Here is a 17,376-nt window from a genome sequence, read left to right as displayed (position 1 = left end):
TACCAAAATTTATGTACAGCTAACGAAGACGGGCCGCACTGAAAAGATTTTTGAATCAAATACTACTTTTCTACCTCAGTAAAATGGCAAGCAGCAACACGAACTTCTGTGTTTATGACCTCAATTTTCTGTTTTAAATGCCCCTGGAGTTCTCCCACACAAACACAAATATAGATATAAAACATAAACAGAGCAATGAAAACTGTAAGTATACGTTGTTTTGGTGTTTTCTTGAGTTAATTGGAGGATACGAACTCGTGACGTTTCAGACCACTGGGAACGTATTTCTTGGTGATGGTTTCAGACATTTTAATCATATTGGGAATAACACGAGATTGTCTTGAAATAAAATCTCGGAATTACTTGGGTAAAGATGGACATAATAATTCCAAGAGTTTCCCACAGTCAATTCCTTATTCTGATTACATACATAAACTCCAGTCTGAGAACATTAAATCTGTCACTTCCAAACATTTAACAAACACCATAATGAGCAACATAATTCAGAACACTTCAAAAGCAAATGTTTCTGAACTTCCCAACATAGGTGCACAAAATATTGTCTTGAATACAATCAATACATCCAGTGTGAAAGGATGGCAATGTCCGTCATAAGAGGAGGGCTCCATTGCCCTAAAATGAAGAAGCAAATACCATTTCAAAAAATAGTTCAAAAGAGTATTATGCACTAGCATGGAATCATTCTTTAACTGTTCTCCGACAACAATTAAGCTGTTCTCACGATAATATGGACCCCACTATCAGTATCCACAATGTCGCTAATCTCGCCAACCTTCAGAGCATATGTTGCTTCCTCAAATGGCTGCTGCATCTGACCACGGCCGAAAGGACCTGAGTGCAAGAATCACAAGAAAAAGATGTGAGTGGAATCTGAGGCTTTTAGGAATCTGGATAACAACACCAAAGAATTTAAGCATGTCTCATGTATTCACCAATTAAAGAAGTTGAAAATACGTATTAGCATCATTGTTTTTGCCTTTTAAAAACATCTCATGTGTGATTTTTGTAGCAAGCAAGTAGTTTAATGTTGAATTGCTTAAAAGCGACAAGAGAATAACCTGATCCAAAAAAAATTCACACACAACTATAACAAAGAAGACCACAAAATTTTCACCATTTGCTTGACACTGCATTATGACAACGAGCCTATAAACCTTTACTATAATTCTAATTGTAGAATTATAGTTCTAATTGTAGAACTTGCATTGCTACTCTGCTAGTTCACATTTCCAAGCTTGCAGTCACATGTATTCTCTACGGTTTAAACACAAAGAAACTGCATCACTGCATCAGGTTATTGAATCTAACAGCATCAAAGTTTGAAATTGATAGTCCTCCAGCCAAATAAGTCAGCACCCCCAACTAATTTCATGCCAGATTAACTACAGATAATGAAAATAATTTATTTCAAAGATAAACTCCATAAAGATACAGTTTTGTTGCATCTCCTATGCACATAGTGAGGTTATCTATTCCATCGCTTTGAAAGTAGCAACCACGAGCAGACTTTTCAGAAAGAACATGTCTCCTATCACAAATGGAGGCAAAGTAGGTGTGTATAGACCTTTAGCTCAATGGTCTATGCCAACCTGATCTGTTTCTTGTCATACCAAAATCAGTCCCCAAAATGTAGAATGATCAAAAACTTTGATGAAAGCTTCCATGGGCAAAGTCGTTTTCGTGGAGGATCAGGTGACCATCCTCCACTAAAGTTTCTATAACCAAGAGGCTTGCAGATACAAGTTTGGTCCTTATACTAAATGGGACAATGATTCTACACTAGAAATCCCTGAAACTGCTGCAGATCTATAATTATAATACTTCCTAGACTCCTAGAGATAATTTCGGCTTATGGTGGATGCCCACCCGCTAAAGTTTTACACCAACTTAAACCAATGTTTTCTACGATTGACCAACTTCACTGATTGCATGCGAAAGAATTGATTTGGCTTTCTTTTTGCATGAATTTTTGTTCTTTTCTTACAAAGGTATTATGTGTTCAATTCTGTCATTTTTTACTATCAGTGACAAACTTTTGTTGTTGTTAATTTCTTACAAAGATCTAAGTTTGTGTAGATGGTATAAATAATTTTAATAAATCCAGAATCTTAATGGAGTTAATATCAGAATAATGTTGAAAAAATAAAATATCAATCATAATATCCATAATCTTAGCAATTACACGTAAAAGTAAATCTTCTAAATGAGATGGTGTGATAGTGCTATATGCATGGTTGTGGAACAGTACATGCAATGTCGTTGGTGTTACAACCCACACCTTGTTACTGTCACTATTCACTAAATCTTAAAGCACTATTCCCCCTCTCTTCTCTGATGGCCGCTCTCCCCCTCTTCTTCTGTTTTTCTCCTCCCTCTTTCCTCTCTTCCTCTTTCTCTTTATACCGGTTTCTTACTCCATCCAGGCCCTCCACCTGTCCCTCCATCTCGCGGTCTCCTTCTCTCCGCGTGTAGGGTTTCCGTACTGCGACCATGTGACTTAGCACTGATCCAGTACGCCGCGGCTCGATACCTTTCGTCGACTCGGGCGCATCCTCCCTTTGATACTTCGGGCCCCCATACTACCACTACAGATGCCCCCTCTCAAGTCCGCGACCATTTGGTGATCGGGGAGTCGAGAGTCCACAACGTCACGTTTCCATCCGCGGTCCCCAAAGATTGGACTCACGAGTCCCATCGCAATTATAACTTGTGCCCCCTCATTTCTCGCGCATCCACGCGTCACACCCTGACTGATCCCTTTTAGTGTCGCCTCGATTTCAGCCCCCTCCAATTACTCTTTTGCCCCTTCCTCTTATAAAAAGCCCGCTCGATTCTTTCTCTCCTCCATTCAGTCTTTCATTTTCTTCCCAGTTGCTCTCCCTCTCTCTCTACTCTTCCCCCCGGTTAACTACTCGGTCCGCGGCGTTGTTCTTCTGTTTTTCTTTGAGGGTTTTGTTCCTGCTGCTCCCCCCTTCCCTCAGGTTGGTCCCTTTTCCTCTTTAATCCATTTATTGCTATATTGCGTGTTTCTCTCTTGAGTTTGAGACTGTTCGGTTTCTCCTCTCTCCAACCTGTCTTGACTGTGTGACTTCTTCCCTGACCTCGATGTCGGCTTCCAGATCCGACACCTCATCCTCCCCCGTCCCCGGTGTCGCCTCCCCCCCCCCGAGCCGGATCGGGGATCCTTCCACCTCACTGAAGCCCTTTGCCCTTCGCCACCCCCCCCGCGGCCAGCGGACCTAATCTCGAAGTTGTTAAAATGACTTACGGCATACTGTGGCCGGCGTCATCTTAGAGCATGTCCCGCCTTTAACCTACTACCCCCCACTTGGTTCCCTACAAAGCCGGAACGTCTAGTTGCCACGGTAGAGGCGGATTGTAGCCGGCCTCCGTTTGCCCCTCACCCGATCTTGACATCGAGGTGTGCAATCACTTCAACATCCCTCCTTGCCAAGGCATCAGCAATTTCTGGAGGGTTATGTATGCCGCAAACCACTACAACCGGTCCGAAGTCCCCAAAATAACAGTCCGCGACATGACTGCTCATTTTTACATAAAAAAGAGCACCAAGGATATCAGCGTGGGATATCACTCTTTCTGCGTTCGACCTAGAAAATAGCACTTTATACTCCGTGTCACCTCGGACAAGTTGTGGCACCATTACCCTCTTTACATCTCTGGGAACTTCCTCTCCGCGGATCTTCCTCCCGACTTGAACCTTAATCACCTGGCTTTTCTCCCCAGCAGTGAGTCTGCCTCTCTACTAATTCCCTCGGTGTAGGTCTTTTGTTCCCCCTGCTGACTTGACCGTTTTCTTTTACTGAGGTTGGCGTCCGGTTCGAAGTCGCGACCTACGATAATTTCTTTTCCACCACCTTTCGGAAGATTCGCGACTGGGGCGGATTACAATCCAGCGGTACTAGGGATTGATCCCGTCACCGCCACTCCCCTCCTTTCCGATCCTCGGTTGAAGCTTATTGGAAAATATTGTTTCCCTTTTATCGCCCCGCGCCTAAAAGAGAAAGCCCGGGATACACCCCCTCCCGAAGAAGCGCCACCCCAAGAAAGTTTCCCCGCCACGGAGACCGGTCCATTGTCCCCACCTTCATCCTCCGCTTCTCCACCTCATTCCGTTGACCCTCACCCCTTACGGTCCCGACCACTTGGGAAGACCAATACTCTTCTCCTCATTCGCTCTCCACAACTTCTCCCCATCCCGACATGGGCCCACCTGGCGTAAGCTCTTCGATGATGACTTCGGATGATGAGGAAGTCTCCGTTGTTGTCTACGGCCCGCGGCTCAATCCTCTCCTCCCAGGCCCGTGGTCCATCGACCACCCTCTTTGCTCCCCTCGTGCCGGCGGCCGGAAGCGAGGTGGCCCCGCCCGAAAAGAGGGGCGAGCCCATTCCTACTTTCGCCCCACCTTCAAGGTTGAAACCGCACTCTCAACATCCGCGATTCGCCTTGGACAACGCCGCCGTGGTGGCCTCTTCTCTCGTTCTACGGGTCTCATCTTCCTAGAGACATGGCATATCCGACGGGAACGTTTGACTCTCACCGGACCTCCTTTTACACCGGTTGGGAGAAAGTACTCTCTCGCCCGTCTTGGGTGTCTTTCCCTTCCTCCCTCTCGAATACTCTAACTTCTGATTACTTCTTTTCGGATGAGCTTGGACATCTCTTATATGATCGAGGCCTTTTGGTGCAAAGGGCGGGATCGACCGGTTGGATGGTGGCGTTGCGCCTGGAGCAAAAAGAACGCGCCGGACTTAGAAGCTTCGGAGCCGCGGGACAAAGTTTGAAGGCTGGAGGGCGCCCACCTCGCTTACATGGATAAGGTTAATGACCGCCTTAAGTAATCGGCGGAAAACCCTCCTAGCTTCGGCATACCGCGCTCGGGCCTCCTCTCGAGAAGCACGGGCTGAAAAATGACCCTCCATAAGCAAAGACGACACCGACATGGCCGAACTCGGGATCGCCAGGTGCCCAGGCGGACAAGAGAGTGGCCAAGAAGATCAAGGAGGAGCATGAGCGGCTTATCAAAGAAGGACGGCTTCTTCCGAAGCCCGGCCACGCCCCCCTTCCAGAGGGTTCTTTGTACCACCTCCAGGCATCCGCTCCCGGTGGTCGATGGGGCGCCCATTTGTCTTAGTGGTCGGGTGATAGACGCTTATTCGGATGCCGCCATCGAGGAAGCCGCCGAAGTCGATGATCCATGAAAATACTTAAGTCGCGTTTTGCTTGAAATGGCTCGTTTTGTGCCCGGCGGGCTTCTTTTGTTGCAATTTGTAGTACTTCCGATACATTTCGTTTCATTTTTACTCCCTCTAGTTGAGGATAACTGATTGTGGTATTTATCTTATATTTTGTCTTTGTGAATTCCAAGTGCTCTTGTCGTTTGCCCGATACTGCGTGACTTTAGCAATAGTAAACCTCTATCATCGTCTTCACTGTTTGGTGGGAGCACTTTCGCTCCATCGCCCCATGTTAAGGTCGGGGCCCGCCCTTCCTCACACACATGTCGGACCTTGTCGCGGCGAGGGAAGCCTCTTCGCTTCCTCTTGCCGGCATCTCATATCTTAATAAAGGCGACTCCTCCGCCATTTCGAGTGAGATCTCGCGACCCGTCGTGGACAACTCTTTTGCCCCGACCGAAGTTTTAGACCTCTCGTCCTCGGAAGGCTCCCCCCTCCCATTCCCTTTACTCTGAAGGCAGTAAAAATTCATGCGACATTACTCATCTCAAAAGTGCTAAGGTTTTATATATGTACAACTAGCTCATGCGGTTCTGACCACTCCCATTACATTTACTCATGAAATTTTTTAGCGACCTTACATTCCACGGTTTTCAACCGTTTTCCCTTCAAGGTCCATGACTTTGTAGGTGCCCCGATCCTCCCACCTCAACCACCACATAAGGCCCCTCCCATGTTGGACCCAACTTTCCCTCGTTCACTTTCTTGGTGTTGGGGTCACCCGCGAAGTACCTTGTCTCCCACCTTAAAGCTCCTTAGCTTCACCTTCTTGTTATCTCGCCGATTGGTTGGATTTGGGCGATGGTACTCTTCTAGTCGATGCACGCGGTGTCTCTTCTTTCTTGACTAGATTCATATCTCGGCCGGGATGCCCCGGTTTGATCCATCCTCGGCGGCTAAAGGTTCTAGTGGTCGCCGCCACCGATTACGTTGGTATCCACGGCCTCCACACCATATGCTAACGAAAAAGGGGTCTCCATTGTAGTGGTCCGCGGAGTTGTCGATATGCCCATAGTACATGATTGAGCTTCGTCCGCCCGGGACCCCTTCTTGCTCTCGGTTTTCTCTTGAGATGGTTTAGTATGGTCTTGTTGGAGGATTAAGCTGCCCACGCTCACCGGGGTTATGCATGAGGCCGGAGAATCCCTGCTTCACATGATAGGCCTGCAGAAAGCTCTGAACTCTTGATCCCGTGAACCGCGTTCCATTATCTGCAATAATAGCATACGGCAACCCGAAACGGCAAATAATATTCTCCCACAAGAACTTGATTATTTGGACCTCCTTTACCAATTGCAGAGGCACGGCCTCGATCCACTTTGTAAAGTAGTCCGTCGCGACCAACAGAAACCTCCTCTTACCTCTGGCCGTTGGCAGTGGCCCCACTATGTCGAGGGCCCACATTGCAAATGGCCATGGGCTAGATACACAGTGCAGCGGCTCTGCTGGGACCCATATCAGTTGAGAGAATCTTTGACATTTCTCACTTTCTGGCGAATTCCACAGCGTTTCTTTTCATGTGCGGCCAAAAGTAACCTTGTGTTAACAACATGTGTACCGTTGTCCGGCCCGCTGAATGGCTCCCCGATCTCCATCGTCGATGCCATTTCGAAAGCACCTCTTGAGCCGGCCCAAACATTTCAACAAAGGCCGTTGAAGTTCCTTCGATATAATTCTCCTCGAATCAGTGTGTATCTCCGAGACGCCTGCTCCAATCTCCGCCTTTCTCTAGGGTCGGTCACATCAACCCCTTCCAAGAACTGCTTGAAAGGTCCCATCCATCCATCATCTCCCTCCGCCGTGATCATTACCTCTAATCTTTTTCGATTTCACCGCTTCAATTTCCTTACCTCGATTGTCCTTTCTTCAGACCCTGGAATGGCGGCGGCCACGTAGGCCAGAGTATCGGCGTGGCGGTTCTCCCCACGGTTCAGATGGATGAATCGGATTTGGTCGAACTTCGAGGCCCAAGCCCGCAGGACTCCCAAATACCTTGCCATTCTAAGACATCTAGCCGCGAACCCTCCATTTGCACGGCATATCACCAAATCGAGAGTGAATTATCTGGTGAGTTCCTTCACGCCCAGGTCTACTACCATTCTCATGCCCGCGATCACAGCTTCATATTCCGTCTCGTTATTTGATGCTGCCAAGCCCAATTTCATCGTCTGCTCTAACCTATTGTTCTCCGGAGTGACCCGATTACCACGCGCTATTCATTTGCTTCGCATCCGTTACCGATCCATCGACAAACACCCTCCTCCTCTCTCGGGCTCCAAAACCATCTCCTCCCCCCAAGTAGGATCCTCTGCAGGGAACTCCGCCAAGAATTCGCCCTTTGCCTCGAGCGCCTCTCCCGATCCCTAACTTGATCATGAATCTCATATGAACTAAAGCATCACGGCCCATTTCGGCATTCTCCCGATTTTTCAGCCCCCGGCGCAGCGAGGGGCAAGTTAGTTACCACCAATTCTTTGCGTGGGGCGAAATGGGGCTTGACAGGCGAGAGAACACCAAGGCCAGGGCGTACTTCTCTACTCGACTATACCTAGTCTCCGCGTCTAATAAGGTCTTGCTCTGGAAGTACACTGATCTTTTTACTTTATCCACTACCCGGACGAGGACCGAATCGATCGCGATAATCGTGACACCGTGTACAAAAATAATTTTCTCCCCCGGGGCGACAACAACGGTGTTTCCTCTAGATACCTCTTAAGCCCCCGGAATGCATCTTCGCGACTATTTGTCCATTTGAAATCCGTGGTGTTCCTCAACAGTCGATACAGCGGCCTACATTTGTCGGATGACTTTGAGATGAATCTGTTGAGCCGCGATTCTACCTCGCCAACCGCACCTCGTTCCTCTCATTCAATGCGTGGTGACAAAGATCTCCACCGGCGATCTTATCGTTCGGGGTTTGCCTCGATTTTCATTTGTGTCACAATGTACCCGAAATTTCCTGTGGTGACTCTAAATGTGCATTTCTCTGGGTTGAGTTTCAAATTGTGGACCCGCAATATATGGAATGTCTCCTTCAACCCCTCCAGGTACTCTAGTTCTGACATGTTTTTCTCCACCATATCATCGATGTATATCTCGATGCCCGCCGGATCTTGCCCTCAAACATTTTTCTCTCCCAACCGGAACGTAGCCCTGCATTCTTCAACCCAAATGGCATCCTCGTATAGCAGTATGTGCCTCCTTCCACCACGAATGAGGTCTTCTCCTGATCAGGTCCATACATCGCAACCTGGTTGTACCCCATGGACGCATCCATAAATGAGAATATGTTGAATCTGCCGTCCGTCTACCAATTCGTCCACTTTCGCGGCATGGGATAAGCGTCGCCCGGACACTCGGGTTTACATCAGGTGAAGTCAACACACATTCGCACCTTTCCATTTTTCTTTGGAACAGCGACTATATTGGACAGCCACTCCGTGAATTCCACCTCTCTTATGATCTCTGACCTCTTCCCGGATTTCTTCCGCGTATTTAGTTCTCATTCCCCTCATCTTCTGTCTCACTGGCTTCGCGTCCTCCCTCATATGTAGGCGATGACATGCGAATCACGAATCACGGATCCTTGTTCTCCACCAAACATTGCACCAACTTATCTTTCCATTCGCATGTCAGCCTCGATCCAATCGACGTCAACTTCTCCTCTCCGCCCTCTCCCAGGTTCACTATTTCTGTTTCATCTAAAGTCTTTGGAACCATCACGGCCTCTTCTGCCCCTTCCACGGCCCTGCACTGTAATTGCTATGCCGACCTCTTCCTAGGGTTCACCGGTCTACATCCCGACTCGCGGGACATCCTCTTAATTGTGTTTTGGTGACTGTTCTTGGAGGCCACCTGATCTCCGCAGACCTCGTATGTTCCCGTAGGGATAGGGAAGCGTATGACTTGATAATAGGTCGAGGGTACCGCTCTCATCTCATGTATCCATCTCCTTCCCAGGATCGCGTTGTATTGGGAATGGGAGTCGACCACCATAAATCTCGAGAACACCGCCACCGGACTGTTGTTACCGTGGCAAAAGTTCACCCATGGGCTCGCGGACGCCCCATTGAACCCATACAAACCGGTCGCGGGGTCTTAGTTGCCCGGTCTATCCCCATCTCTCTCAAGAGCTCCGCTTGAACAAAGAAATCCCAGCATACGCCGCGGTCAATCGGGACTTTTTACCACATAATTACCCATTGCTACCGTGATGACTAGCACATCTTCATGTGGAGTATCCGCGGTTCGAGATCTGCTTTGGAGAATGCAATCCTCTCTTCCCATTTCGTTAGCTCCGCGTCGTCGATATCTCGCCCCGGTGGGACTCATTGACTTGTTGAATGCTCGCGGTCCTCGACCTTATCTGGTGGGCATTGTGACTCGGTCTTCCCCATTTGAAGATAACGTTTATGGTTCCCAATATTCTTCTGCGTTGGGCACCGGCTCCCTATTTTGTGGTTAATTCACTGAACTCCCTCATCACTCTTCTCAACTAATCTCGAACCAACCATTTTAAGGCATAGCAATCGTTTGTTCCATGATTGTGCACTGGTGATATTCGCGGTATGGCTTATTAGACATTTCGGCGAGAGAAAATGTTATGACCGCTTCATATCGCAAGACGCGTTTTTATCAACGGCGATTATCTCATTTCAGCGGTCGCCAAAAGGCACTTGTTCCACCTCGCGGTATGGCTTTTTCTCCTCGCTCCCTACTGGCGCCATTTCTCTTCCCTCCCGGCCGTGATGATGGTGACCGCGGTACCTCTCCCCCTCCTCTGTCTTCTCCCTCAATGCGTCTGCGCTCCCTTCCTTTTTTCTACCGGCCAGAATCGCCTTGGCTCCCCTCTTTGAGTCATACGCGATAGTGTCCTCATTATCGATATATTCTACCCGCGGATATAGCTTCGTGCAATGTTGCAATCTCATTCTTCGCCACAGACCGATGTATCCGCCCCCTCGGTCGTGACCCTCTCGAACGCTATTACCGCCGTCCTCTCATCCAAATTTTCCACTTTAAGTGTTTCCGTCTTGAAGCGACATAGATACTCCCTGACTGATTCGGCGGACCTTTGTCTGACATTAAATAAGGCCGCGATGTCTACCACCCTCCTCTTCTGATGTATAAAGTGATCAACAAATGCTTGCTCCAACTCTTGAAAATTGGTTATGCTCCTTGACGGCAACCGATAGTACCAGTCGGAAGCCCCCCCTTTAAGACTGGCCGGAAACATCATACACCGCAGACTATCGTACCTCGCCTCTTGCCAGAGAGGCATCTGTTGCCGAAAGTGATGGATGTGATCTGCCGGGTCTCCCGTTCCGTCGTATCTCTCGAATCTTGGCTGATTGAAGCGTTTTGGCACCTCAGAAGTCCATATCGCATCGCCGGCGGGTTCGCGGTTCGATCCCCCGCCACCACCGACCGGCAGCGCCCGTTTGAACTTTCGTTTGCGGAAGATTAAGCCTCCGGTCGTTGTTTATCATTTGTTGGACTTGCTCCATCGTTAATCAATCACCGGGTTGTCCACCGAGTCGGCCCTCGTTCCTCCTCCTCTTAGCGCTTTTTCGTTCTCCGATTCCTCCCCCGCTCTCTTCCCCGAACTCCTCCTTACTCTCTCTCTCTCTCTTCTCGACTCCTCATTTTCTTCCCTCGGCCTTTCAATCTCTTCCCGCATAAGCCGAGCTTCTTCTCTCCCCTTCCTCCCTCGCTCTTCCCCTTCCTCCTCCGCCGCCGGCATTTGTTTCTAGGACTCTTTACCTTCCGAGGTCAGTTGCCTTCTTTTGGTGCCATTTCCACGTTCCCCACAAAGCGGCCAAATGTTACAACCCACACCTTGTTCTTGTCACTATTCACTAAATCTTAAAGCACTATTCCCCCTCTTTCTCGATGGCGCTCTCCCCTCTTCTTTCGTTTTTCTCCTCCCTCTTTTCCTCTCTTCCTTTTCTCTTTATACCGGTTTCTTACTCCATCCAGGCCTCCACTGTCCCCTCCATCTCGCGGTCTCCTTCTCTCCGTGTAGGGTTTCAAATCTTCGCAACCATGTGACTTAGCAGATCGATCCAAGATGCCAGCGGCTGCTCGATACCTTTCGTCGACTTCCAAGATCCTCCCTTTGATACTTCGGGCCCTCATACTACCACTACAGTTGGGCTTAGAACATCTACAATAACCCTTGCACAAGTTTATCATAAGTTCATAACCATGGTACCAAAAGTGGAAAATGGAGAGAGGGAGAGGATGAGAGGAACATGGAAACTATAGAGCTACTGAATGAATAAAAAAGTGATATTGTGAAATACGCCAAAGGAAAAGTAATTCAAAATTAACAGCAAAATAAGTAATTACATAACTTGCATCACTATATCCTCCCACTTGTCATGGCCAATTGTGTTTTTGAGGTAAAGGGTCTATGTAATACAGAACCACGCAGCTCTGTTGTTATGCAATACGGCAATTGCACCCACTAATATCCTACCACTAATTCATACAGAGTTCTCCAATCTAACCAAAGTGTGTCTCTCACGCGTGACTAAACAGTGGAGATCACGTTCAGGATGTGTCTCCTTATACCTAGATTACATGTGTCCATGTCAGACACATATCAAACACATATTGTATGTAATTTACCTTGAATTTTGATATTTTGCCGTGTTCGACAATTCGTATCCATGTCCAATACGAACACACCTACCCATGTCAATGTAACCTAGCCTTATACCCATTACTTGCCCATAATACTTTGTGAGATACAACTTCTAATGCACGGACGCCTTTTCGCCAAAGGCGTGTCGCGGTCCGCGGACCGGACACGGATCACGACCATCATCACGCGTGTCCGACGCGGTCAACATGGTCAAAATGCAGTCAACTGCAATGGACGCAAGTCAAGACGCATGTTGGATGTGGAGTCAACAAAAAAATACAAAAACAAACAACAACAGACTAAAAGTAAACCTGGAATTCTCGGTCTAAATAGTAAAGAAAAAAAGAAAACAGATCTAAATCAAGAATTCTCAATCTCTCTTCCGACCCCAACATCCTTTTACAATCATTCAAGCTGCACTTTCTTTATCAGAGGCGTCTTCATCTTAATATGGAGACAACTTCTCATCTTTCTTTATAGTTTTTGCTACACTTCCTTGATCTTAATATAGAGAATCAATAGGTTGTTTAGATGTAGTAATTCAAAGAGAGCTTTAGATTCCATTGACAAGAAACTGTTGTAGAAGAAGGCGAGCTCATACCAAAGTAAAGGAGATACGGACCCCCCATGTTTTCACGATTGCTAATGTGACAACAACTGTGCCCCTTTTTCGTTTTACTCTTTTTTTGTAAGTTTACTGAGGAAGTGTTTGACTTGTCATCAAGTCAGTTTTGTTTTGAGACTTTGAGCTGTACGTTTTTAGGCTTTTTCATTACTTTGTTTTTCTTTGTGGATTTTATTGGTTTTTAAGATTTAAGAAATGTGAAATGCTGTTAAAGTTTGATTGAATACGATGTTTACTTAATTTTGTGGATGTTTATTCTTAATACTCATGAATTTATAATACATATGAATTAGTTTATACTGTTTAGTTAAAAAAAAAAATATATATATATATATATATATATATATATATATATATATATTATTTAATTTCCGCGACTAGGCTGCATCCGCATCCTATTTTTTTAAGATATAGTCGAGTCACCGTGTTTGTGTCCGCGTCCGTGCAACATTGGATACAACATAGTACAAAAACAACAATTTTATCGAAATGCCAATGTCATAACCTTGTAACACTAAGGTTGGATGAAAGATCAACATATTTCTGATTTAGCCTACAACATTATTCCGCAAATCATTCAATGATCTTTAAAAGAATAATATATTTCACCATATTCAAAGAATTGTTGCACTACTTCGTAAGGTAATAAGCAAAATCAACATTTTTGAAGAATCAGTTTCTCAATAAAAAAGCTAAGTTTAATATACGTGGTTTTCATGCATAAATTTAAAGTTCTAGCCTAAGTAAATGCCACTGCAACCTTTCATTTCCAAAACTCTAAGGCTGTGTTTGGTTCATATATTTCTTTATCAAGATGAAATTGCATTCTTGGATTTTACTTTGTCTGAATTCAATTTCTATGAATCTCGTATGGTAGACTACTGGATCATCAAAATCCTCAAAAGGACTCCTGTTTGCATACTCCATATCACCCCTCGTAACCCCAAAGCCCCAATATCTCTCAGTTTTGTTTTCTCTTTGTAACTCTAAAACTCGTTAATGGCAGAATATCGAATCAAGTAAAGTAGGAAGATTGAGTCAAGTAAGGTAGGTACAAATATCGTTTAGCTCTTCTTAATTAAGAGAGAAGGAAGAAAAGAAAACAACTTCCTTTTTATTTAAAAGAAAGTTGGATTCATCCAATTGTACATGCTCAGAGAATCTGTTTTCCATTTTTTTTACTTTCCTTGGGTTACCAAACACTGCTGAGTTTTCAAATTCTATGAATATATTTTATTTTCCTCACTTTTCCGTGAACCAAACACAGCCTAAATAACAAATACCAAAAGCTCAGAAAGACTAGAAATTCACGGAATCTAATTCGTACATTCAATCATCCAAATCTTTTCTATCACAACTAGAAGTACTGAAGTTAACCAAAAAATATCATCAAACCATACATTCTTAGCAGTGATGGGCTGTCATCAAGCATAAGATTCCTAGATGGAGGTATTATGTTGTTTCTCAATTACGTCTACCTACTTGATTTACTTTTTCTTTGTGTAGGGCTTGTCTCCTCCACCTACTTTGACTTTCTCAGATACTCTAACAACACCCCACCCCCCCACACACACACACACACACTATTCCCCAACTCTGCCATCTCGATCCATCACACACAGCATCATTTAAATAAACACACACACACATAATCTTGACAAAGATCAAGGATCGTAATATCTTTATCTGTCCCTAATAAGTAGCACCACAATATTGATTTAACTAAGATATTAGATCTACCAAAACCTACAGTTATGTATTAGTTAACATCACCACAATTAACACAGCTTCACCCAGATAGTAAAAACCCTAATTACCAATTCAGATCAAATCATATACTAACTTAAAAACACTAAAACAAATTCATAACAATAAAAATCAAAAAAAAAAAAAAAACTAACCAAGATCTCCACCGCGTTTAGCAGAGCTACAATCCGAGTAGCGAGTAGCGACATCTTCAAACTTAATCTTCCCAGAAACAATATCTTCTTTCAAAGCTTTCAATTGTTCAACAGCAGTTTGTTTACTAGTATTACTAATTATTGTACCTTCTGGATCTTTCCATGAAGCTTTCCTTCTTGATCCACTGTGTTTTATTAATATATGTGATGCTCTCACTTTTTCAGTATTATTCTTATTAGTTGATGACATTTTTGTTTTCTTTTTTATTATTTTGGATGAGGATGGGATTGAACTACTTTTCTTGCGTTTATTACGGTCTCTTTTATTATCTATTTTCGATGATTCTTGGTTTTGATGGCCAGTGATCATGTATGACTGATTTATCCTGGATTGGGGTTTTTTTTTGTGAGGGGAGTGGTGGTGCTCTTTTATAGTAAGGAGTTGTTTTGTTATGGTGGTGGTTGATGGAGAGTTGTTTTGTTGCAACCGACATCTGATGCATTGTTTACCAGTCAACCGCACGGTCGTGAGAATCTAGGATATTCTTTTCTTCATTTTGCAATAAAGAATCACCTACTAGGGGGAGAGGCAGGTACTTAGAAAAAAGGAGCCCTAGTCCGTGATTTGCAATATAATGATATCGAGGTTTTTTCCAAAACGTTTGCCTACGTATACCTTAGCGTGCTCGGACGACGAGAGCAGTTCTAAGATCGGTAATCTCCTAGAAAGTTGCTATTAAAGTCAAAACCCTACACTGTTAGATGTTTGTAGTGAGTAAGTGGGGTTTATTGAGCACTCAACGTGGTTTTCACATTAAAATGTTCCAAATTACTAATAATAGTCTTGGTGGACAGTATTTATTTTGGTATTCGATGAAGAGAGTGTTTTCCACCATTGTTCTAGTTGTTGTTTAGCTCTCAATTCTCACAGGTTATCAATTGACGTGGTATGTGACAAATCGGAAAATAACCAACATGGCAGGAACTTGACAAATCATATTGTAAATGATCATACATCAAAGATTAATGAAAAAACACTCAAATATTTTTACAATTTACAATTCCAGTCCTCAATTCCATACCGGCCAAACTTTATTGGTGTCTCTTAGACATATGGGCTCATATATTTTGCAAGAAAATCGCGATAATTGTTAGTAGCTCAAAACATTCTTTTTTTTTCTTCGGCAAAATAACCATTTCCTAGTGGGCTGAAAACATTTTTTATTTTTATTTTTTTTCGATAAGTCATGTTTTTTATAAACTTAAACTTCAAAATACATGGGTTCATAAAACAAAAAACTTGGAGGGGACTCCAACCCAGAATAAGACATAGCCCATTTAGCTATTAAGTGAGCCTTCCCATTAGAGTTCCTGCTTATCCAAGTAAAAGTTACAGGGAAAGTAAATGAAGCTCTAAAAGCAAAGATGCTCTGCAAAATTGGTAGGCAGTTCCAAGTAGTGGGTTCCAACTCCTTTTCTATCGTTTCTGCAACAAATTTGTTGTCTCCATTGATGACCATAGCTTCTAGGGACAAGTTTGAGTACTTCGGCATTTTACATGAAAGTTCTACTACCAATATTCAGCTTCCAGAGCACTGTTTGCTTTGAACCACCCAGTGAAACTGGCTCCTATGATATCTCCTTGAGAATTCTTGCAAAAAGCTCCAGCAGCACCTTTACTATAGCTCCTGTCATAAGCAGCATCATAAAAAATGTTGAGCCAGAGATTAGTTAAAGTATTGTTAGGCTGAGGAACAATGGCAGCAATACTATGATTTTCAGTCCTGAATGCTTCTAGATTAGGATTCCAAGAGGAGAAAAAATTATTCCATATGGAATGCATATTCAAAGCTCCATTTTCAAACTTCACATAATTCCTATGCTTCTATATTTCATAAAGAAGGCAGAGACAGAACAGTCCATTTCTTATGAAATCTTCATAGTCATGAACTAGCCATCTGATAAACATTTCAATCCATTGTATGCAATCTAGATTACTATATTCTTCTAACCTGAGTGAAACATTAGATACAAACTAAACAACCCTTATCCAATCACATCCAAAAAATAAATGATAATCAGATTCCAATTGTTTATAGCAAAAACAACAAGAAATATCACCTGAGAACTTCCTAGATTGAAACCTATCTATAGTGGGGAGATATTGTAAGCAAAGCTTCTAGATAAATAGTTGCAGACTTGCATCTATTTTGAGCTTCCAAATATGTTTAACTGCTCTGAGATTAAAAGAAGAGCATTGAGCATGAGATTCATGTTTATTGATGAGATGGAAATCACTTTAATTTTGATAGAAAACTCCATTTCTTGTGACCCCAGCTATATAAGACAATTAGAAGAAATATTTGGTCTAATATGAATTCTGGTAATGAGGTTTTTTATGTAGGTTGGCAACAATTCTCCAATCCTAAAAAGATTCCAAGACAAAGAGTCTGGAAGGATGAGATGTTTAACATGAATGTGGTGTAATGTGGTATCATTAGGTTTGAATTCTTCTAAGGCCAAAGGTTTTATTATTTAGAGAAAGCCAATGATCTTGAAAAATAAAAAGTTTAGAGCCATCTCCTACAGACCAACAAGAATTCTCAAGAATGAAATTGAGATTTGTGCAAACTCATCTTTAAAAATAAGAGCAATCATAAGGTAAGTTATCCACATCCTTGAGTCTCCACCACTTACTATGTGTAACTCTAAAGAAAGAAGCCCATAAAGATTCTTGACTTTTAAGGAGCTTCCAGCAATGTTTTGATAAAATAGTAGCATTCATATCTCTTGTTTTCCTAAATCCCATGCCACCCATGGATTTAGGTAAGCAAAGCTTGTCCCAACTAGCAGTGTGAACTGACTTAGAATTCTCACTACCATTCCACCAGAAATTCCTTGCTAATTGATCCAACTTATCACAT

General features: G+C 43.9%; 1 protein-coding gene across 1 annotated transcript; it reads right to left on the bottom strand.

The window, feature by feature from the left end:
* Nucleotides 1–335: 335 nt before the first annotated feature.
* On the bottom strand, nt 336–15,153 carry PIN1AT (peptidylprolyl cis/trans isomerase, NIMA-interacting 1). Its single transcript, XM_086568894.1, has 2 exons — nt 14,453–15,153; nt 336–852 (listed from the first exon to the last, which is right to left on the bottom strand). The coding sequence occupies exons 1-2, from the start codon at nt 14,820–14,822 to the stop codon at nt 728–730; spliced, it is 495 nt and encodes a 164-aa protein (XP_086425020.1). The 5' UTR covers nt 14,823–15,153; the 3' UTR covers nt 336–727.
* Nucleotides 15,154–17,376: the final 2,223 nt, after the last annotated feature.

This window comes from Coptis chinensis, chromosome 6, assembly GCF_015680905.1.
Source record: "Coptis chinensis isolate HL-2020 chromosome 6, ASM1568090v1, whole genome shotgun sequence".
Lineage (NCBI taxonomy): Eukaryota > Viridiplantae > Streptophyta > Magnoliopsida > Ranunculales > Ranunculaceae > Coptis > Coptis chinensis.
This window is presented reverse-complemented; position numbering and strand designations above follow the sequence as displayed.